The sequence below is a fragment of the Zophobas morio genome, unplaced genomic scaffold (assembly GCF_036711695.1).
Source record: "Zophobas morio isolate AGI-343-1 ecotype UQ-CSIRO unplaced genomic scaffold, CSIRO_AGI_Zmor_V1 ptg000002l, whole genome shotgun sequence".
Taxonomy (NCBI): domain Eukaryota; kingdom Metazoa; phylum Arthropoda; class Insecta; order Coleoptera; family Tenebrionidae; genus Zophobas; species Zophobas morio.
Window position 1 is genome coordinate 21,282,040 of NW_026972107.1, and position 24,016 is coordinate 21,306,055.

At 35.1% G+C, this 24,016-nt stretch overlaps 1 protein-coding gene across 2 annotated transcripts; it reads right to left on the reverse strand.

The window, feature by feature from the left end:
- Positions 1-770: 770 nt before the first annotated feature.
- On the reverse strand, positions 771-21,194 carry LOC135130423 (proton channel OtopLc-like). Of its 2 annotated transcripts, XM_064057809.1 has the most exons (10): positions 21,113-21,194; positions 20,836-20,952; positions 20,666-20,777; positions 19,644-19,737; positions 8,066-8,155; positions 7,838-7,998; positions 7,236-7,617; positions 6,934-7,148; positions 1,232-1,452; positions 771-1,179 (listed from the first exon to the last, which is right to left on the reverse strand). In XM_064057809.1, exons 1-10 carry the CDS (start codon positions 21,130-21,132, stop codon positions 819-821), a joined length of 1,773 nt encoding a protein of 590 aa, XP_063913879.1. In that variant the 5' UTR covers positions 21,133-21,194; the 3' UTR covers positions 771-818. The 2 variants fall into 2 exon arrangements, with proteins under 2 accessions (XP_063913879.1, XP_063913883.1); XM_064057813.1 differs by lacking the exon at positions 19,644-19,737 and having other exon boundaries at positions 20,686-20,777.
- Between the last annotated feature and the right edge of the window lie 2,822 nt (positions 21,195-24,016).

Here is a 24,016-nt window from a genome sequence, read left to right on the forward strand (position 1 = left end):
ATTTAGACAGAACTTCTTTCACCCCTTAACTATAATCCGACAAAACCAGTTTTTTTGAAAAATTATAATATGTATGTAGGTATATAAATTGTATTTATTTTATGATATCAACTCTTATTTCAGAAGTGAAAAAGCTTATTCCGACAGAACTTTCTTCGTCCCTAAAGTACAGTCCAACAAATTCCGCTTCTTTGAAAAATTTTAACATTTCATTTTGCTAACTTTCCTTTTGATGACTTCTGTATAGAAAAACTAAAACACTAAAAATGAAACGTCGAGGAAATATGAAAGTAGCCGTTTACCGGATGGACTATATCGCAATACTTGCTTAGCTTACGTCGAGAATGTAAAAAACTACCGTTAAAGAAACAGATGAAGGTATTTTTTTCACTTCAGATTTATGATAGTTTAAAAATTCTTTAGGTTTAAAGTAAGTATAAAAAAGTTTAGTATAGAAAATATGTCAAGTAAGTATGTTTGATTAGATTTCTGAATATTGTTAATAATATTTATCGAGGTAGTTATTAATTCCGAAAATTTCATGTCTGACATGAACCTTCGTTCGATTGCTTGTAGAAATATGTTGAAAATGAGTGAGATTCTTTTTAGTTAAAAGTTAATTTGTTTCTACGAGTTTATCAATAAAATCTCATGGAAGTGACTGTAACGAAGACTGTAACTTTGCTTGGGAGGGTTTGCTGCTTCTCGGATAAACCTCAAACTTAAACTATCATTTGAAAGCATGTCCTTCCAGGTTATAAAATAGATCGTAGATTTAAATGTATTTATTTAATAATCAGTTAGTACAACTAAAACTGTTATAAATTTGGATCCTTTTCGTTAACAGGTCTCGTTTTATACACATGTTTCCATACTTCATAGAAACATACACTCGACATGAACCGATAAGATACCACCAACGGCATTGTCACATGCGTGATGATATTCCATGCCAGCACTCCATAGAAATCCATTTGGTTGGGATGCGACACCGACCGATTATTTTTCAGTCTGTTGACCATCCACAAAGCTATGTTGGCAACAAGTAAAAACGTAATCAGCTGTCTGCCGGGTTTGAGGCGCATCTGTGTCGCTGTGCTGCAGCGTCTTCTCCAAGCGTCCAGCACCAAAACGGTCTGGCAAGAGCTCTGGATGAGAGCCGAAAGCGGTGTGATTATCCTGAAAAAATCAATTGTCGGGCGGGAGCGATTATTTCACGAGGGTGTATTACCTCATTATACCTCCTTTGCCTTTGTTAAGTCCCATGAGCACTGCGCCGATTATTTGGAATAAAAAGTACATAAATACACCGCATTGTGTAACGAGGAGTAATAAATGTTCCAGCTCTAAAGCTCTCTTCATTTGGTGAAATCCGATATCGCGCAAAGCTGCTATGCAGAAAACGGCTGCCACTGTGCCCATTCCGAACAAGACGGCTTCCCATGCATTCACCTGTAAGTCAATTTTCGTTTTTAAAATGTAGGCGGTGATCATAAAGTTACGCTTGTGGCATTACCACTTAATAAGATTTTTGAAAACAAACTTAAACTGATCTTTGGAAACTCTTGATAAATGGTATTGATTTACTGTAAAAACATTTATAAGATGACGCTTCACAGTTTATTGTTTCTGAGATCTTTAATTAGTAGCGTAAAATACACTCAGAGGGAACCTTTTTGTAATCGGTTATGGTACACTACCTTTGCCGTTAATCAATAGTACACAGGATGTTTCATTTTAATTGGCTAGCTAAAATTACTTTAACTGCTATGGAAGAACTTTCGCTTTTTTTTTCGAACTCTTTCTGGAAATTATTGCACTGTCAAAATAAAGTTTAACAAAATTGGTCGAATGATATTTGATAGCACTTTTCTAACTCTTAAGTACAATCAAATAAATCCAGTTAAAAAAACACCTGCCACAGTGTAAGAAAAAAAAAGGTCTATGGTTATTTAGACAGAACTTCCCTCGCTCCTTAATACATCGAACAAATTCCGTTTTTTAGAAAAAGTTAAAATTTGATTTTGCAAAATTTTATATTTTTTATGATATAAGTAAAAAAATCCGACAGTTACTCGGTCACGACGTATTTGAAGAAATTGCGAGATATCGGCTACATAAAATACATGGAAAATATTGCATACAATTTTTTTTTCAAAGCAATTACGACAAAAATCAAGGCGGGTTCATAAAGCACAAGTAGAAGAGTACATTATTTTATAAAATTTAGATAATTTTCAGTACTCAAAATGATAGGGGACATCATCAATCATTGGTGGGAATGATTAGACAAATTTTGGGTAGCGTTTTAGCATCACCCCACAAACACCGAAAAACAAAAAATCTAAACTGTTTAGTTTATCTGAGATATGTCTAGATAATGTCAACGTGGTTGGCGAAACGCGTCAACAATTGTTTTTCGTTGTTTGTGTGATCGAAAATCCAAGTTTTTTTTAATAACAACTGCATTTACTACAGTTTGTAATAATGAACTTTCCGATACATATTACTTTTTAGACATTCAGCTTATTACTCTCTTCTTCTACTCGAATCTATTACGTAACAAACTTCGTTATTCAAGAACTCTTTCGACAATACTCCGCATGGTTGCGGAGTGTTCAAGTGGGTGGAGATAAAAATATCAAACACCAGAAATTACCTATTTAAAATTTTCTTTATTAAATATGTAGGTTGGCAGTTTGTTTTCATGTTTCTACTATAAAGTTAAATCTCTACGGATTCTCTTTGCCTTCTATTCTTTTCTATAATATTTAAAATACCTTACGCTTGCTTATAACAAAGCTTGACTGCGAAATACTCGCGACAAAAAAACATAAAAATTCATCACAAACTCGCGACAGTTTTTACAATTCGGTTTCCACTGCGAGGAAAGATAATTAAAGTTATGAGTAAAATACGCAACTCTGCTATGTAGATCTTTACGTTGATAACACAAAAGACTCAAAGACGCTTACTGAAAATACAATCATTTTTTTTTGTTGCGTCCTTAATAGTAGCTGTGACACTCGGGTTAGAAGATCACTTCTGCAAAGTACTTTCTAAGCGAAGCACACGTTTTAAATTTAATTTTAAGTTCTTTAAACCGAAAATTTGGGAAATATAGAGACGCTTGATGTATAATGCAAATCCTATATGTTTTCGGTATTACAGATTATAAAAACGTTTCCAGTGAAATTGTACCCTATGGATTTTCAATTTAGACCTTTATTTTATTGTATGTATTGAACTACTGATATACTAACATAAATTTGCACCTGTATAATAAATAAACATACAAATACAACAGATTTTTTGCTACAGTTTTTTTTCAGTTTTTGATTTCTTTTCACATTTTCGTTTGTTCCTTTTTCTGATTTACTTCAATGATATATAGGCAAATGTTCCAAGTCATCGCCAAATTTTATTTGCAGACGATACAATAATTTTAAACGTTGCAAAATGTGACAATCCATCTTGCAGATGCAGAAAAAGTTAGTTAAGAATCTGCTAAAAGCTGGTTTTTAACTAATAAGTTTATTGTGAATGACAATAAGACACAATATTTACAATTCAGCTCAAATAATGAAGTTGTTACAAATTCGGTGAAACTATTAGGACTTAATGTGGACAACAAGCTAATGTCACAAGATCATGTAGAAAACTTGGCTCCAAAACTGAATAAAGTTGTATATCAGTAATCACCTTTTACTATTCTAATCTTGAATGCTAATTGGTATATGTTTTAATTTTATGGGGACCATCTAACCACAATGAAAGATTATTTAGAATTTAAAAAAGTCCAATTGGAGTCATTAACAACAGTAAACCTTATGACAGTTGTAAACCCATTTTTCAAAAATTTGGTATTTTTTCTCACCAGGCTTCTATACCTTCTGATTTCGAAATGTGTGCAATAAAAAAGGGGAATAGCTCACAATAAGATTGATTGCACTGTGTAAAGTTCACGGTCTTAAGTGGTAGCAGTATATATCAAACTCAAGATCGTGGCCGTGTTAGGACCGAAAGAATACTGCAAGCTGAAGAATAAATTTTGGAACGCGTCGAAGAAGAGCCCGACATCAGCACTCGCCGACTTGCAGCTGAAATTGGAGTGTCCCTGTCTGTAGTTAAAAGAACAAGATCTACGTCCTTACCACGTTTAAAAACTGCAAGCTTTGGAACCTGCTGATTTTCAACGTAGCGTCGTGTAATTTACTGCGAATGGTTGTTACAGCAATGTTGTGAATGCCCTAACTTTTTAAATTGCATTTTGTTTACGGATGAAGCAGGATTCACTTGCAATGCTGTTTTCAACAGCCACAACACTCACATTTGGTCCGATGAAGATCCACACGCTCGTCAAGAAGTACGATTTCAGTGACGGTTTTCTATAAAAGTGCGGGCCGGTATAGTAAATAATCGCTTAGTTGGACCTTATGTAGTACCAAATAGACTAAACGCGGCAGTACCACGAGTTAGTTTATGAAAATCAACAGTGTCCAGAAACTATTAAAAAGCTTCAACACATGAATGAAAAATATGTAAGAATGAACGAATGATAAATCAGCAAAACGTCGGTTTAACTTTTAATTGAAACTGAAAGTGTTTACATCATTTTTATTTGAACTTTTTTCCACCTACTGGGGTTTTTGCCTCATTTGACTTTTAATTTGTTTTTTTTATTTCCACGTTACTCCGATACGTGATGTTGTGGTTACAATTATTGCATATATTTTGAAATCACCCTGCAAGTTTAAAACATTATTACACGTGAAAGAAAACTTTAGATTCTTTTTTGAGAAACTTAGGGAAACTCGGCTATACAGCGTGTCACTATAGCGACAGCCATCTATCTATCTTTTCATCCCATATATCGAATACAAATGTCACATCAGTGTATCAAAAATGGCGTACTAACGGACTACAGTCATCACCGGAAAAATATTAAAAAAATTCTCAGGCACTTTTTGATTTACTGGTCTTTAAAGATGACATTCAAAAAATAAATTAATTGAAAATCTATTCATTTGATGTTCGTTAAAATTGCTTTAAATCATACATATTATCACAAAAAAACAAGCTTACTCACTGAGAATATCTGATCTTTAAAAATAAAGAATCTACAAGGTCTTTAAAATCCTTGAAATTAGCTGTGAACCAACAGTGGCAACTTTGCAAGGTAATGATCCACTTTCCTTTGTCGGGGTGTCTTACCATGGTAATGATATTGAACAAACAATGGAAACAAAATAACGAAATGATTATTGTGATATGTTTTCTATTCTGGGAGTTTGCAATGGAAATTTTACTGCTGCGGCAAGAGAATACGCTTTGGGTTACCCTTTCAGACGCCACCCAAACAAAAATGTATCTGTGAGGCTTAATCAACTTTTGAGAGAAACTGGGAACATTGCACAAATGATTGATAACCACGACAAAGGCCGTCCCCGAACAACAAGAACATCAAGAGTAGAAGAACAAGTCATAGACATTACGAAGTACAAGAGCACAAGATGTTGGAATTCTCTTTACATTAGTGCCAAAAATTTTAAAGAGAGAAAATTTCCTTCCATACCGTTTTATAAAAGTCCAAGCTTTAACACCAAGAGATTTTCAATCCCGGACGGAAGTTTGTCAGTGGCTGCTCAGGAAATTTGAAAGAGACAATGACTTTATAAAAAACATATTATTGATTGATGAGTCTACTTTCACGCGGGAAGGAATTTTCAACCTGCGTAATAATCACTACTGGGCTTTAGAAAATCCACAAGTTGTATGAGTAAGAGGACATCAATATAAATTTGCTTTTAATTTTTGGGCTACAATAATTAATAATCAACTTCCTGGAGCACATATATCACCCAATCGTATAACTGGTGAAAGTTTTCTTCATTTTTTAAATAACAAATATTAATCATTAAGAAAAGATATTCCACTAGCAAGTAACATGTGGTTTCAACTGAATGGAGCCCCTACATATTTTGCTGTAGATGTCAGACGGTGGCTAAATACAAATTTTAAAAATCGTTGGATCAGGCGAGGGCGACCACAGTATTGGCCGGTTCTTTCGTCAGATTTAAACCCTTTAGATTTTTTCTTCTGGGGTACTATGAAGGTTAGAGTGTATGAGTATGACATTCTACCAGTAAATGAAGAAGATCTGCGAAATAGAATCATTGCGGCTGTAGCAACTTTTACAGAGGAAATGTTGGAAAATGTGTAAAAGAGTAATCGAAGAAGATATACAGCTTCTATCAACAACCAGGGTCGTAATTTTGAACATTTGTTGTAATTATTAAGGTACTTACGTAATTAATATAATTGTTTTCTATTAGTTACTCCACTTCCACTATTTATGTTCCTATTTTTTTACACAATTGAGTATTTTGCCTCTGTTAACATTATAATATCTTATTATTATTTGTGTAATACAAGTATTAAATATACATTTATTTTATTCGTGGAGTTTGTATCCCTAATAAATCTCCCTAGATTTCTAAGAAATTATTAAAAAAACAGCCTGAGTCTGATGGAAATAAGTTCGGGCTACCAGTTAACTATGTAAAGACAAGGTGGCAAAAAAGTTCTGTCTAAAATTCCATATCTCCACCTAATAGGTTGGGTTGTGAATTTTTAAATACGACCATTTTATTACATAGAACCAAATATTAAAAAAAATACAACTTTGGTATGTAACCTTTAAACGGAACACCTTGTGTATTTGGAAATGATGGCAAACAATTATAAAAGCGTAATCTTTCGTCACTAGACCACTGAGGCGTTCTGTACCTATATTCACACTTCTGCTTCGTTTTGGAAAAGTACTCGTAAAACAAATTAGCGTTTTTAGCAAGTGTGGTATAAGTAACTGTTTTAAATACGTAACGTCACAAAGGTATTAATTAATGGTCATTCATAGGTGTCAATACGTACCTGTAAAATGGCAATATCCTGGTATTCTTTATATCCGACTAACTCAAAAAACATAATTAAGCTGATAACGGTTACAGCTAAAACAAGAATTCCTGTAAACAAACCTTTATGCGCTTGAGCACAGTCTACTGAAAACTGAGATTGTCTTGAGCTGTAGATAACGTTGCAACCACTTTGTTTTTCTTCAGCCTCAGGAGAATTGTTACCACGGGTATCTATAAAAAAAATATAATTTGCAATATAATACAAAGCGTCAGCGAAATATAATAAAATTGTTGTAATTGGTTATTTAAGAAACTGACCTGTATTTTCATAATACTGTGCATTCTTCCACATTAATCCTAAAATAACTGCACATAGTAAACTATATTCAACCGTGCAAGGCGCCAGATACGGTTCTGATTTAATTAAGATTGGTTCCATTATGTTCGACTGAAGACAATTCACTTTATGTTCATACATTTGTTTTGTTATAGTGAAAGTGGTAGAATTTAAGAACTTGAAATCCATTTCCGACAAGGATACGTTATCTCTCGCTGCGTTGTCCTGGCGCTTTTTTGCGGATTTATAAATGTCGTGTTGAGTTTCCTCGATCAAGACGAAAAGCCATTCGCATACGTTTGTTGCAATCATATGCATCAGGCCAAATCTGGCAATAATCTTACTTCTCTGCATATCTAAAAACTGACGACGTTGTTAGTTCGGGATTCAGACGATTTAACGTAAATCTGGACAAGTGTTTACATGTACACGGGATTTTGAAGTATAGCAAATGTTAGGATGAGAAATGCGAGCATGTTGCGTATAAATCTACATACGTATTTAGATATTGGAATACCCTTAAAAATGTTGAACTGTGTCGATAAATCTTAAGCGAATAATCCATTCGTCTCTCAAAACTTACATTGCTGTAAGAAAATATAAACAACATTTGCATAAGAGCAAATATTATTCTCAGAAGTGGTTTTACAGCCTTAAGCACATTATCGCAATCCTTTTGAGAAGAAAGTTCAAAATACTGGCCGAACTGCAAGCCTGAGTAAATAACTGAACCGATTCCAAATCCTGAAAACAAGAAAGTTTTGTTTTTATTTTCTTGTCCTTTATTTAGGGGATGCATTTTCATATTTACCTGTGACTCCCATTCTGAAATAAAAACTTCCATACCGAACGTGCTGATTTTTTTTTATGCCATAGGATGGATCTGAGTCTGCTGTTCGCCCTAAAATATGAAGAACAAAATTAAAATTTAAAAAACATTAACACGTATTTTCCATCATACACTAACCCATCAACTAACTAAAAGTGGATTAGAGTAGGGGAGAAGCGACGTCGAAATCATGTATTGAACCGGAAATTTAGTAGACTATTAGTATTAATCGAAAGCGGAGAATATGAATCGTGACTTTATTTCATGCTGCATCTTTTATGAAATAAAAATTGCTTTGTAACTGTAAATCATTCAAGGCACGTTTATTACTTAAGCCACTGGCAACAACAACTGCAATAAAAAAATTGGTTGAAGTTTATTCCGACAAAACTTCCAGTATAAATCCTACAAATCCCGCTTCTTTGAAAAATTATAAAATTAGATTTTGCGATATTTGTTTTGAGATAACCTCTACAAAGGAAAAACCAGCGTCATAAATTACACCCTCGCAGCCCCTACACCGTGGAGGCGCAAATTCCAAGGGGACGCCCAGGGGCAATCTACATTCTTAGGGACCTATTTGGGGCCTATTTTTTTCCTGTTATAATTGGGAGCTGGATAGCAAATTTAATTTAAATATTTTCAATACTTTAATCTTATGTAGGAAAAAGAAGAAAGGCTGAGGTGTAAAAAAACTTGGGACTTTTCGATATTTTACCAACTATTCATGTTGAAACTTAAGTTTCCTTTTTTAGCTTCCACTGAGATATTATTTGCGTTCGGACATATTATTTAATCTAATACCTAATGAATAAATTGTAGTGTTATTTTTTTTTAATAAGGATAGTTCCACACAAAATTAATTATAGAGGTGATTTTTTTAAATTTTTAACAAATTATAAGATTCGCTGAGAAATAGGTAGAAGGTACCGCACACTTTTGAAATTACTGAACGAACAGGAAAGCAAAATAAAAACGAGAAAATGATACTGAAAACAAAACGTAACCGTTCGGCTGCCGGAGCTTCGTTATGTAGGTGGCTGACTGGCTGCAAGTCATAAATTACTGGAACGGTAGGAAGGGGCCAGTTTTGCATTTTGCAGAATTTCGAGATTACATGTGTCAACAAACGCTCAGGCGAAGACGAAATTGTATTTTTTTAATAAGCTAATTAAAAACAAATACATTTTATTTTTCTTTATAGTTAGGCTAGAAGAGGCCCCTTGACTTCGGGGGCCTGATGCTCCAGCATCACAAGCATCCCTATAAATTCACCTCTGGCCGGACACTGTACAAATATGCACGATGTAAAATATATTTACAACAGATGACTAACGGGAAAAATGGCCTCTCAGCAACATGCGTAACAAACTTGAAGTGTGAAACTGTGTCATGTAGAAATTTGTTTGATTTGAATGAGTTTATCGTCTCAAAACAGAGGACTAAAATTATTAATCAGCCTCATTCGAACAAAATGTTCTTGTTTTATCATTGTTATTATTATAAAGACGTGGATATTTCCACATTTTCGATAAAATGGGGCGACTAGTTCTTAATTTGATCATTGAAAAATTGGAGAGTGATTAATTTTATTAAATTTATTTTATCTAATGAAAAAAAGGTTTGCCGCCCGCTAGTTTCATCCCGTTGATCCTGGGTCTGTGAAGCAGAGATGTTACCACTGAGCAACGTCGACTGTAACAAGGTTACGTATTATGTTGCTAAAGAACAAGGCGGATTAAACAATAAACAAATATAGTAATAATAAACAAAATCAAGACAAGATTTGTAAACCACAAGTAGGTACGGGAGCATATTATTTCATACGAAATCGGTGTTGTTAATTATGCAGTATAATGAGTGGACGTCATCAAATTGTTGGTAGGGTAAGTAGCCAAATGTTGATTAATGTTTTACCATCTATATGATATGCCTAATATACATACAAAAGCTTACCAACAATCAGTCCAGTAGTTTCGGAGATTATCTGTCTAACAAAAATCCGGACAAATAGACGGAAACGAGAGACCTATTTTTTCGTACTCTAGCGACTATGAAAAGTGGAGAAAACATAAGAGCAGGGAGTCGGCCTTAGCTTACGCTCGGGAAGTAATAAATTGGTTATTTTTTTCTTGTAGCTTATAATTTGCGAGTAAAAGCCAAGTATGTTTAATCCAAAACGCGCTAATTCGTAATGATTTATTTGTAAAATTTTTTTTACTCGGTGTCAAGAAAATTTAACTGCTTTGTAATAGAAAATAATGAGTTTTAATTTTACAGTACAAAAACAATTTTTTAAATGTGGAATTGGTTATTCTTATCTATGCATACCGAAGATTTTAATTTATTATAAATTAAGAAAATTAATACTGCAATGTTTTGTATAGTGGTCTCTAGTATCTAATTTAAGAAGGCATTGTTGTGGACCCTTATACCATGAAATGTAGATATACTTTTGTAGATCATTGCTATGTTGAAGTAGTCTACAAATTATGGCTAACAGCACAAGACAAATATTGGGAAAAATGGAAAGTGTACGTGTGCTATTTTCACTTGTGGAACCAATCAAATTTTGGAACTCCATCTACATTTGCGAGTGCGAGCATGCACCCCGACAGAAGTGTAATCAGAGTTTCTAGAATGTTTGTCAAATAGACAGTAGTACTGACGTCAGTACGAGTACCATTGCTCCGTCGTTCGTTTACTAATATTTTGTGATGTATGCTTAATTGCTAATCGTGTTTTAATATACACTTTTGATTCCGTTTGTTTTCCTGGTTGCGTCAACAGGTTATGGGTTCACGAATAACAGAATCGCGTGTCTTTAATATATGTGTCTGTGTGCGTGCACAAGGATAATTTTAATTACGATACGTGGAATCTCTAAATGCAGATGGTGCTGACCAAGGGCGACTTGTGGTAATATGAGAACAGCGTCACCGTCAAGTCAAATGAGGCAACAGCCAACAGCGACGAACGCGGCAGCCATTGGCGAGGTCGGACATCATCGACAAGTTCAATGGAACCGTCCGAAGCATATGGTTACGTCTGGAGGAAATTTACCACCAGAAGGGATCTGCGAGAAGGGCGAGCCTCATCTTATGCAAGATCACCGATGGCACCGACATGTGTAAGCATCTGCGTGATTTTTGCTACGTCGTGGACAATTTGAGTGATATGGATTTGTAAATCAAGCTCGATTTTTTAACAGTATTGCTGCTATATAGTTTACTTGCGAATTTCGACGTGTTTCGTTGTGTTATCGAATTGCGAGACGAATTTATCGACGGCGGAAGCGCTCCGAATTATAATAATTGAGGAAAACGACGCGCGCAGAAGCTGGTGATGGTCGCCGACAAAACCTAAGCTACTTCAAGTTTCAAGTGTGGTCAGCCATTGCATAAGGCATCTGAGTGTCGAAGTACACAAAAGGCTGAGACCGAGAGGCATGCAAAAAGGTAGCAAAGTATGAGGCGATCAACCCAAGCCTCAATTGGTGTTTGAATAGCGGTGCCTCGAGTTGAGTCAGTTGATGAAGTCCAACCGCTCGAAGAGAGGAACGTTAAACCTCGCGAACGACAATGAGCGTAGGTACGGTACGGTTCGTGGCGTACGTGTCCCGTGAAACAGGAAAGGTTTCAGTGATGATACACTCCATGTTCCCTATTTGAAATCTAATTTAATGTCCTTGAGAAGAATAATGAATCGTGGGCTCGAAGCCCATTTTCGGCGTAACGACGTTATGCTCGTGAACTCCAATGGAAAAGTGCAGTGGTGTGTGGACAGGGTTAGCGACTTGCATTATGTGAGTGTAAAGCACTTTATTATTTTTTTCACTAGCAGCCTGGACGCATGCAAATGTCGACTCATTTAGTGGTAGCAAATTCAACTTTTGCTACCACGGGTTCAAAAAGAAAAATTGAGGTTATGTACGCAATGTTTGATGTGATTATTTCTTAAAAAATGAACAAATGTGTGCTACAAACATTACTTGAGTATACGCATGGTAGTTGGTAGACGGTGGAAGATAAAATGATTAACTCAGCGACAAGTATAAACGGTTTTCTTTGTGTTGAAGATTTAGATCAAATTTGATTAGAAATCAAAACAAAATCATGTTGCGTCAAAAAATTGAACGTTTATTTTTCAGTTTAGTGTCTTATGGTTTCTACTAGTGAAAAAAATAGTATATTAACCACGGTTGCAAAGCCACTTCTAGACCTCGCACTTAGAGCCCTCGACGCTGCGCGTCTCGGGTTCTAATTTGCGCTCGGTCTAGAATGCTTGGCTCTGCAACCTTGGCTAATAATATACTATAATATCTGGTTGACCGAGCTTCACTCGGCTCGTTTGGTAGTATTAGATCAGATTAGGACAGATAAATATGCGTATAGTATGCATTTTGAAGTACACGCGCTAGTTAAAAATACACATTAAAAAAGAAATTCCATAAGCAGTCTTTGTTTTAAATAGTGATGAGTGACATGTAGAGATTAAAGAATGGAAAACTGGAATTATTGCTTGACATTTTTATTAAAATCTCATTTGTTACCCAAGTTCTCTCTCTGTCGTTCTCTTTTTTTCCTAGTTCTCTCTCTCGACTCTAGAAAAAGGTCACAACCACTTTCTTACTGCCAGAATGGTTTCGCCTCTGGTGTGATTAACATACTGAGTTACCGTGCTCTTTTGCGTTATTCCTAATTTCTCAATCTCAACCCTGCTCCCGAAGATGCCACTTACAAAAGTGTGCGAAAAGTTGAGCCCAAAAACTGAAATAATACGGTCCCATCCCGGAAAACAATCACATATTGACCCTGACCGTCGAACCTCTGAAATGAATGCTTGACAACATAACCTTAACTCAACGCACTTTCGTGTGCCTTTTATCCGCTCACTGTTTAGTTTTCCGTAAATTTTGTTACCTCAGAGGGTGAATTTTAACGTCCTCTATACAGTGGAGTATGTTTCGGTACGTACAATTGAAGATAAAAAGGTACGTCAAACGTACTGTCAGACTGTCACCCAAACTTCTCTTATAAAACAATCTCGTGTTCGTGTAGTGTCATCCGATGTTACCTAGCAACGAATATAATTCACTGCCTGAAAATTGCTGAAAATGTATGAAGCTGTAATTTTCAGAAGTTAAAACTATGATGAATCGATTTCTTGACCCAAAAAACCCCCAACCTGTAAATTTCATCGAAATCGTTAGAGCCGTTTTCGAGAAACCCATTATATATATAGATATATATTTATATATATATATATACAAACTTTGCTCGTTTAATAGTATAAGATTAATATAGTGCTTTATGTGAGTGGACACAAGCACGACGTGTGTTCAGTATCCAGTGGCGACAAGTCTTGCTTGAGCTGTCGTGAGGGATACCATCGACGCCGTAGTGAAAAACCGCGTGAGTGGGTCCAGCGGAAGAATCGTATCGAAGTGGTCCGGTGCGATACTTGCATCCAGGGGAAGTTATCGAGGATTTCGTTTCCAAAGCGTTGCAGTCAGAAACTTTTCAATATACGGTTTTGATTTCGTTTGTATTCCACTGATTGCATCAACATCAAATTTGTGGGTGCTGAATTTAGAAACTCCTCAGCACTCTAACTTATTATCCAAGTTATGTCGCAGGTTTTGACGTAGTTGGGTTTTTCGACCTCATGAAATCGGGTCTGGTACGATTTATGGCTGTAAAGGACAGTGCGAGACAATATGATCTTGTCCGTTACAACTAACAGATTGACATTGACATTGATAGTGGATTGAGATTGGAAATATAATGTCTGTACTGAGCACATCAACTAAACATTCGCACTGGTTGTGTAGACTATTTTGAGTAGATAGAATTTTGATCCGCGTTATTGTTGAAATTTCTTTTTGTAATCTGCAAACTACATCCTCTCCAAGACAAACTCCATTGAAATATATCACTATATAGTGGGTATTTTGGATTGCGAAAAGATCAACTGCAACAATTGCACTTCCACACAAGAAAATTATCATCGCAGTGCTACAGCTGTAACACCACTAGATGTTTATTACTTTTCAAGGGACAGGAATTTAACTAATGGGTCAAACTAAGAAAATGATATTAGCTTTTGGCTTCTTAATGTGGCTTTAATAATATGTACAACAAGCATAAAACCAACAAAATAGGTCAGAATGCTATCATAGTCAAGTAAAACACTTCTGGTATATAAAGTTAGCAACCTTGAAGCCCGAATACGAAAGACAAAAATGTGTAGCTCTTAAAAACAGAGGCATCAATATCACTTTTTTCTCTCTACGGAGTGCTAGAGATGCTAAATGTTGGAAACATATTTTCAAGAAGCTATCAATCTAGTACGCGATTGTGACCTGTAGAAGTTCCATTTCAAAGAGAGGTTTTTGAAGACAGGACAAGTTAATTAGAAGGTCTTGCTTTTGCTTTTACCGAAAACAATGAAGTGCCATTTGGGTTCAGGCCTCAGTGAACACTGCGGTTTATGCATTACTTAAGTATTTCAAATTCTCTTTGACGAGTCCTTGGTAGTTCAAAGTGTGGGTAGATGTCAACAGTGGATGTAAATCTGGGTACTGTCAGCACTAGTTATACAACGCGGGTACCTTAAAGAAGTTTCCTTTATTGCAGTTACTGACAAACAATTTCTTCATCGACTCGACGGTCAGGTCTGACTTCTACGACTTTGGGGAACTCAAAGCGGTAGTGTTTCCCTTCTATTCGGTACAAGTTACTGATAGAACACAATTTAATGGGTTGATGAAGCGAATAGATGACTAGAGTTGATCAGAACCTTAAATTAGGAAACCAGGGTTTGCAAAATCTGGGATTCTTCTAACGGACAGAGCCAGTGATAGACCTGTAGAACATTAGTGGGTTGGAGGAAGTCTGCTCGAAATGAAACACAACTAGTACTGCCGAATTCAAAATGCGATATTTGCGACTCAAAATTTTATGTTCCCTTGGGGATCCAATGAAGCTTAATCTTTTGTGAGGGAAGTAGTTTGGATAGGATGACGATGCGTCATATTACAGAATCTCCTGTTCTACCATGCATTACACTGATTGAGGCTGACGCGTTCACATCGTATTCATATCGTGCTCGCATTAAATTAACCAAAAATAGGTAAAGAGATAAGATCAAGCAAGAAAACTCCACTTAGTGATGCAACCGTAGTCTAGTGGTAAGGCACCAGCCCGACAAGTGGTAAACGGGTGGTTCGATTCTCACCGGAAAAGCAACATTTTTCTTCGCTTACCTTCGTTGGTGACCACCGACAGGCAGCACGCACGCACGCACGCAACATCCTTCTGCTACCACCCTATGCCCGCTGTGTTCAGGGTCCGCAGCACCGCCAGGATTCGAACGACGAACGTAAGAGTAGCAGGAGTAACATCAGTATCTATCTCCTTCGCACGCCAGCACGACCGTGCGCTGATGCGGCACAATAACACGTTGGTAAGCGGAGAAAGATAAGCTCCTCCGTTGTCTAGTGGTAAGGGCACCCGCCCGGCAAGCGGTAAACATGTGGTTCGATTCCCATCGGAGAAGCAACATTTTTCTTCGCTTACCTTCATCGTCTCTTTAACAATCTAGACAACATTCCTAGCCGGTCCTTTATGGTTGCTGCTGATTTGGATCTCTTGGACGAGATATACAAATTGGAGACATGGCCAAAATCAGTAGGTACTGGTGAAAAATTCATCTTTTTTCGACAACAAAAAGGAACAAACACAGGTCAACCATTCGTATATCACAAGTAACTTGTTCCCTTCTTCAAATAACACTACTATAACTGACGATTTTCCATTGTGATAACAGTGACATTTTTGCTTTATTTTGTTTCAATGTGCAGTGTACAGTTCGTTGGAAACAAAATATGCAACCTCTAAGCATTTCTTAGTGATAAAAAGTACGACGTGTTATACTTTTGCGAGCATTTCCTATGTTATGACGAGGCTTTAGTTTTTCACATTGATAGGTATAACTACATATAATCTTTTCATACTTTGCACACTCTGTCATTAATAGAGAGCGGATTTCTGTCGGGCTACGTCACGATTATTAGGTGGGGACGCGTGAATCGCTGTGAATCAGTAGCGGGTAATAATCAGTGCATTTAATTTTCACTTATTCCATAAATACAATTCACGAAACCTTAATTCGTAAAACAGCTAGGTAAATGAGAACGGGAATTAACAGCAAAGTACAACGAAGCACCGTTATTTTATTCGAAAATAGACGAAGTGCAGCTAGTAACTGCTCTGAATTCCCATCCCGCACGAGCCGTACCGAGTTTGGCCTTGCCAAGCCCGACAGAAATCCGCTGTCTAGTCATTAACAATGATCTTATGTAGAGAAGGTGTGACGTGTAAAGAAATACCAGAAAGTGTTAATAAAACCGTTGAAGGAGTTGTTGAATTTGCAGCAGCCGAAATGAGTGATGTTGATATTGCTATAGTTGTTGTTTATAGGCTACCTTCATCTGATTTTAAACTTGTTCTTAGTTGCTTAAACTCGTAAACTCAAAACATTTTGTGATTCTGATTCATTTCTTTTAGACAATTTTGTTAATTTATTGGATTATGTTACTTGGGTTTATATACATTTATTTGTTATACAGGGTGATTTCGAAATGTGTGCAATAAAAAAAGGGGAATAGCTCACAATAAGATTTATTGCACTGTGTAAAGTTTACGGTCCTAAGTGGTAGCACTATCTAGAAAAAATTATTTGGATAAGGGCCAGTTATGTATTAGTTTGTTGCCGTCGTGTGTTCGGTTAACGTGCTTTATGGTGTGGCTGATGGAAACGCCAGGTTGGCCCTCGAATTGTGGATCGAGCGCTTTCTAAATCGCGCGATTCCGTGTGCGCGAACATTTAGATCAGTGGTACAGCATCTCCGAGATCGCGGTACTTTCAAGCCTCAAACTCACGCTCGTGGCCATGATAGGACCGACAGAATACTACAAGCTGAAGAACAAATTTGGAACGCATCGAAAAGCAGCCCGACGTCAGCACTCACCGACTTGCAGCTTTATTCTAGTGTATAGTTTATATCGTGCAACATTAAAAGAACAAGGCCTACATCCACACCACGTTTAAAACGTGCAAGCTTTGGAGCCCACTGATTTTCCACGTCGTGTAATTTCCTGCGAAAGGTTGTTACAGCAATGTTGTGAATGCCCTAACTTATGCCTTATGTTTCATCAAACAGCATAAACGCGGCACAGTACCTCGAATTTTTAAATAGTGTGTTGGAAGAGCACCTAGATGTGGAAGTACTTCTAGGTGAACGAGTTCCCATGTGGTACTTGCATGATAGAGCACCAGCATATTTTACTAGACCAGTAAGTGAATGGTTAAATAAATAACCATTTTCTTAACCAGTGCATGGGTCGGTAGAAACGGCCAGTAGTTTGGCCTCCGCGCTTAGCCGATCTCAGTCAGTGTGATTTTTGCCTATGTGGTTGGATGAAACAGTTAGTTTATGGAAATCAACAGTGTCCAGAAACTATCGAGGAGCTTCAACAACGAATGGAAGTGGCAACCGCTACACTTTGTGGAACTCCCGTAGTTTTTTCTTATCCGTGGAAAAATGTTGCGACGTGCTGAAGCCTGTATTGCTAGTCAAGGACAACATTTTCAATATTTCTTGTAAAAAGGTAGTAGCATTCTAAGTTGCTCTTATTTTTGTTCTAATAAACAATGTAAAATCGTTGTGGCAAGAACCAAACATTGTTTTTATTCGAACGTTTTTCCACCTCTCTTTACAAGGTGGATCAGTGACTTCGTATCGAGAGTGGTTCATAGGGGTTTTGCCACATTCGATTTTTAATTTGTTTTTTCTATATTTCCCCACTACTACGGCACGTGATGCTGTGGTTAAAATTATTGCGTATATTTCGAAATCACTCTGTATATTTACTCTCTTTCATGACAGATTTATGTAGTGGATCTGGATACACGAAATTCTGTTATTGGTCATCCAGAAGCGTCATATCAAATTGCGGCGCGAAATATAGATTGTCATCAATTGATAATGCAAACAATTTGGTTCAGTAACGATCCAGAGTTTATACTTGTGTATCAGTCGCCTGCTGAGATAGCAGAATGCAAGAATTGCAATATGAAAATTCAGTTGCCCATTCTTGTCGGAAAAAAATCTTAAATCTGGTCCGAAAGGTTAGCTTCCATGCTATTCGATATGAATCGATTTTGTTGTCATTTTACTGGTTTTATTGCAGTTAAGTTTTAGGTAAAAGTTACAGTTTCTGGACAATATGACGCATGACTTTATATAAATGAGAAGTAGGCCTTGCCTTAAGCCGAGTTAAAACATTACAACAATCCCGCGAAAAGGACGAAACTGACGAAAGACTCATCTTAATAGAGTGACAGTTTTGTAAATACGAATGTACTTTCTAAAGATGGGGAAAGTTCCTCAATGTTGTTGGACAAGAGTCCTATAGTGTTAGATGTCTGTTTTCTCCGCCGGTTTGGGAGGAAATTGTAATCGTTAACTTTGAGTCAAATAAGTGATATTGTGCAATGTAAACAGACTCTTATAAATAAATTGTTATCTTAAAGTAAAAAATAGTAAACGGTTGTTGAAATATCACCTTCGATATGTATATGTATGTATATTTTTTGGATTTTTATTGTTTGAAATGTTTGAAATTATTTGTTCTGAGTCAAATCAGACTCAGAACAAATAATGAAGAACATAGTCGTTAAAAATGTAATTAAAAGTTGCATATTTTAAGATAAGAAATACGCTGGTAGCACCCGATGTCAGTAAAACATTTCCGTGTGTATTGATTTAAATGCTTAGATTATAGCCCACAATTTGAAATACTATTCTTTGGAAAGATTTTTTTTCGACAAAAACTTATTTTACTGTTTCCCATTTCTGACAAAAAAATCGATACTGTCTCTTGAGTAGTGTCTACAGTTTTATAAGCTGAAAACAATGACGAAAACCGATGAAAAAAAAAAGATGATGATACATTGTTAAAAAAACTCGAGTGTGTTATATAGAGAAATTTGTGAATGAATTATATTTAAATTTTCATAACAATAAGTTAATAATGGAGATATTACATGCTGAAAATGTATTGAACACCCTACAACAGAAAAGTGTAGTGCTGTCCTTAAAGACAAGCGTTAGATATGTAAATTATTTAACAGTGATTTAAACAAGTCTATGAAAACCTTACGTAAATACATAGGTATATCAGGTTTCCCAAATCGAATGTTAACGAAAATATTGTTGCCGTGTGAAGGTGGCATTTTATTTAAGTAATACAAAAATAATCAATAAACTGTCGTCAGCTGTTAGTAAGTTATTATTATTTCAGTTCGACAACATAATAGTGTTGCTGCAAAAATCGATATTGCAACTGAAATAAATTCTCACACTAAACGCAGCATGGTTCATAAACTAATAGAAATAGGAATCAAATTTAGGCGCTCTTCGTTTAACTAAATACTTTAAACTAACAATGTACTATCTTTCTAATGTCCGCAATTTTAAAGAAGGTATACATACGCCAAAAGTCTTGTGCTGACTTTTCTTTCACTTGAATCATGTACATATACAAAAGAAAAATAATGCTGCCGAGGTACAGGTACATGTAGAAGGCCTAAAACAAAACACAATAATTGCATAATCAAATTGCACAAAGTTCTAAGAGTGCAATACCAAAACTTTTCCAATTAATACTTCTTCAGTCTCTTTATCCAGTAATAAAATAAGTTTGGAACGATAATAACTAACTTCAGAAGTTCCATTTTAATGTAATGAAACAGGCATGTTGGCTGTATTTACTAGATCAACTTTGGTTACATCAAAGTGCACCAGAAACTTATATTTATATAAACCATTCAACAAAACGAAATATTTTCGTTTTGGACTCACGTTACAGTTATGTCTGCTACCTTTTGATTACTTTCTTTCTCCATACGATTAGAATAATTCATAAATGACTTATTTTTAAATTGACGATTAAATTATCCAGTGAATTTAGTGCAGACATACGATTTGACGGCCAAGCATAATTGTGTTTACAAATTACCTCATCAAGTGTTATTCAAATGTTTATTAAGATTTAGTAATCAACAACAATTATTGTTTCTATTGAAGTAGTCATGGGTGGTTTGGAATGATACAGGCTGTTTCATCTCAAATGATCGATTAAATTACTTTAAAACTATTACCTGTGTAGGATATTAAACTGATCCGATATTTCTTGTGTCTTCAGTATAATAATACGAATTTAACAATAGTGCATATAAGAAAGTTTTAGAGTAAACTCGGACATATATCAATTACTGTGTGCAAAAACAAAAACGTTGTTGAAAATTATGTTCCAGAGAAATTTTTAAACGTATTTTTTTAATATTTTGGGGGTGACATTATCGCATAGACTTTTATTTTCGTATAAGAAGACATAAAGGAAAAAATGAAGCTCCTGTCCGCTTCAGTATCGATTACAACAGCAAAGTTAATATTTACCTTGTCGCTTAATCCAAATTAAGAAATTTGCATTAATTTTAAATTAAATTACTCACATCATACGTGTCGTACTCACGGGTTGCTATGGCATCAGTGACTGGCAATGCGATACCCAAGATCACAATTAATTTGGCGTAGAAAGCAGACACAATAAATGTCAGAACGTCACTGCAACACAACACAAATTCTAAAATATATACACAGAGTGTCCACAAAAGACACTTACTCGCCGTTCCTGTAATTTTGTTTGAAATTTTGTCCTGATTCTGATGCTTGTCTGAGATCGGGATTTATTTCCAGCTCAAGTGTAGGTAAAGATTGATGAAGTCGTTCAATTCTGTTGCTGTCATGTATTTTTTGTTAGCATCGAGAAACAAATTTGTTTGGATATTTACAACATATGGAAAATTTTTTACAGTACATAGAAAGATTATGTTTTAAGTTATTTATATTTTTATAGGAGTATGTTGTAAATAGATGCATTCTTTCTTTGTGATGATTACCTGTTTTGTGGATGGTCCATATCTCTACATTCCCGGACACAAACTAACACAACTGATTTGGTATAATAATTTTAAGTTATACTTTTCACAAAATTATGTTGGTGTGAATAATTTGCACTATCCGATATTGACTTAAAGTATTTAAATGAAAAAATTATTGTGTCTATATTTATAATAGAATTAGCTCTAAGGTGAACAAATGATAAACGCGTTTAAACTTGTATTTCTTTGTTTCTTTAATTATCATTCGCACAAAATAAATTCTTTGAGGTATAAATAAAGCTCGGTGTGTTATTAACGACTTGTTGTTAAATATTTTAGACGCATATCTATCTGGTCCTGCCGTTTTATATCATTGCGTGACCTTTAAATTACACTAAATATACAGATTATGGTCCTAACGAATTTGAAAGTAGCAACCATATGTATTTAGGTCTAGGTACTTCTAAGGTCCAGTTTCTTATCCTTAGTCATTTGAAAGATATGTCATCATGTGAAGAATGTTTCTTCGGGACGAGATTAGATCATCTTTCAAAAAGTGTAAAAATATGGTGTTAGAGAATTGAATACCACCTAATTACTTGTTAGTTTGAGCAACACACCCATTATACTGAAGTAAGACACTATTATTTGTATGTTCTTTGAGATGACACAAACACAAAAATGTTCGAAAATATAATTTCCTCTGTTGAAGTAAGCATATGAAAACATAAAAAATAATTGATTTACTGAACCTTTACTTGCTAAAAAAGTTAATTCACGAATCAGTTTAACAGAAAACTATTTTTATTTGTAATTTGTACGAAACTAGGAAACAGTAAAACCATAATAAATCAGCATGAAACTTTGAAATCACCACATAAAGTGCACAAATGTATTGTAATAAATCTGCGAGAATTTTTTTTATGGTTTTCCAATAGTTTGATTTATAATATACAGGGTTTCTATAAATGATTATAGGGTCGAAGTAGGTCATGGAAGCATGCCGCCTATCACTTTATATGGATTTTACTAAATGTCTAAGGATTTACGACCTATATCACACGCATCGGTATAACATGTTGCCTAAATGCTTCATATCGTATTAAAAAATAAAACTAAGTCATTACAATAAAAAGAAACAAATTTATTGTGGTTAAACATCACAGTAAATGTTGAAACTGTTCACAATTTTGTTCATGGCACATGTTCATTCTTTTTTTAATTTCAAAAATGTTCTGCACCATTTTTTCGTCAATGCTTTGGACCCCTTGTTCAATTTTATGCTGAGAAAATTTTGTCAAAGACATTTTCTGAAGAACAAATAATCTCTACCATTCACCCGTTGCGTGTGTAATATCTATAAAAGCGTCATAAGGAATACAATAAACTCTTTATTTAGGAATAAGTATTAAGAACAACGTCGTGACATTTTTGTTTGACTGTTTCATAACTGTCATTTATAAACTTATAGACAATGAAATTTCGATCGGAAACAAGTTGTGTATAGTTCACATGTCTGTTGTTAATCTTGTTTAAAGTGTTGATGTCGCATTGTATCCTCAAAAATATATCTTTATATACATAATACGTAGATTGATTTAAGGGATATTGTTCTACGACAGTGGTAGCTAGCTTAGTATCGACCGGCTTTAATATCCTTCGCCTGTTTTGCTTTAGATGCAGAGCTTTTCTTAAGCTGTACTAGGTTCTTATTCATCTCATGGTTCATCCAGGTAGTTAATTGTGTCAAAGTTAAACACAACTACCGACTCGGATGTGCTTCTGCTAACGTTTCATTTTGAATGTGGAGGCGCTCATGTGTGACACACAACCACGCTTTTAATAATAATTAATCAAAGTAGTGCAACATTTACATTGCTGTGATCATGGAGTTATGAAATCAGAACTCCGGCATTTAATGTGTTGAGATTTTGGAATCGGTCGTGCGTTTAAGCGACAATCCGGTTCTTCGTAGAGCCCAATTAGATGTGAAATGAATACGGATGAATAGAATTGAGGGCACGAAGAGGAATGATAATATTCAAAGTGCGGTATTTTTAGTGCACTATTTTAAAGATTTCTATATTTTACGTTATAAATAGTTAGTTGTCATTTATTTATCTTCTGGAGACTTTTTTGTGTTGTTGTAGGTTTAGCAATTTACAGTTTTCTGTTTGTTTTGTGCCTAATTAGTTTATTTTAGATATCATTTTTGCCAAAATTAAAAGTATTATATGATATATACATTTAACACACAAATCAGACGTAGATTTCAGTGATAAAATGGTGATAATGCTTTTTTGGGATCACGTGTACGTCTACGCAGTATTATTTATTCTTGTTATTGAAGCATCTGCAATATCGCACCAACAGACCTATTTTTTTAATAAATATTTTCTTAATTTATTTTTTTAGAGCAAATATTTATAAATGTTTAGGGCATGTAACACTAATAAGAACATTTTATGTTCTTATCTAGGAGTACTATTTTATACGACGGACCTGATGAACCCTGTTGTAATCAGTGAATGTTGTGAAGTACAAGCACTGCTACATTTTAGGCTATTTTTTAATAAAGACTTATTACTCAACATTTCTTTGTAATGAGTTAAAAACAGTTTTTAATTGACGTCATAATTTTTTTGCAGCATATGAGAAAACAAATTTCATGATAGCCATACAACAGGTGTGTGTATTTCAGAGTAATGTATTCACTAGTTTGGAGGGTTAATAATAAATTCTTAATATTTTACAAATTATGAAACGTCTAGAAAGTATGAAATGATTCAACAAAATGAACGTATTATTCGTACATTCTTTTGTTTAGCTATCGTTTGGTAAGTAAAAGTGACCAAGAACTTTAACATGATTACTTGCTAATATCATTGTATGAAAAACCACACCGTAAAATAAAACACAAAA

Excerpts from the sequence above, each read along its gene's own strand:
- LOC135130423 (XM_064057809.1), bottom strand. The coding sequence starts at position 21,132 with ATGGACCATCCACAAAACAG. Across the intron at positions 7,618-7,837 it reads TTATATTTTCTTACAGCAAT|TTTTTAGATATGCAGAGAAG; the intron begins GTAAGTTTTGAG and ends CAACGTCGTCAG. Across the intron at positions 7,149-7,235 it reads ACAGTATTATGAAAATACAG|ATACCCGTGGTAACAATTCT; the intron begins GTCAGTTTCTTA and ends TTTTTTTTATAG.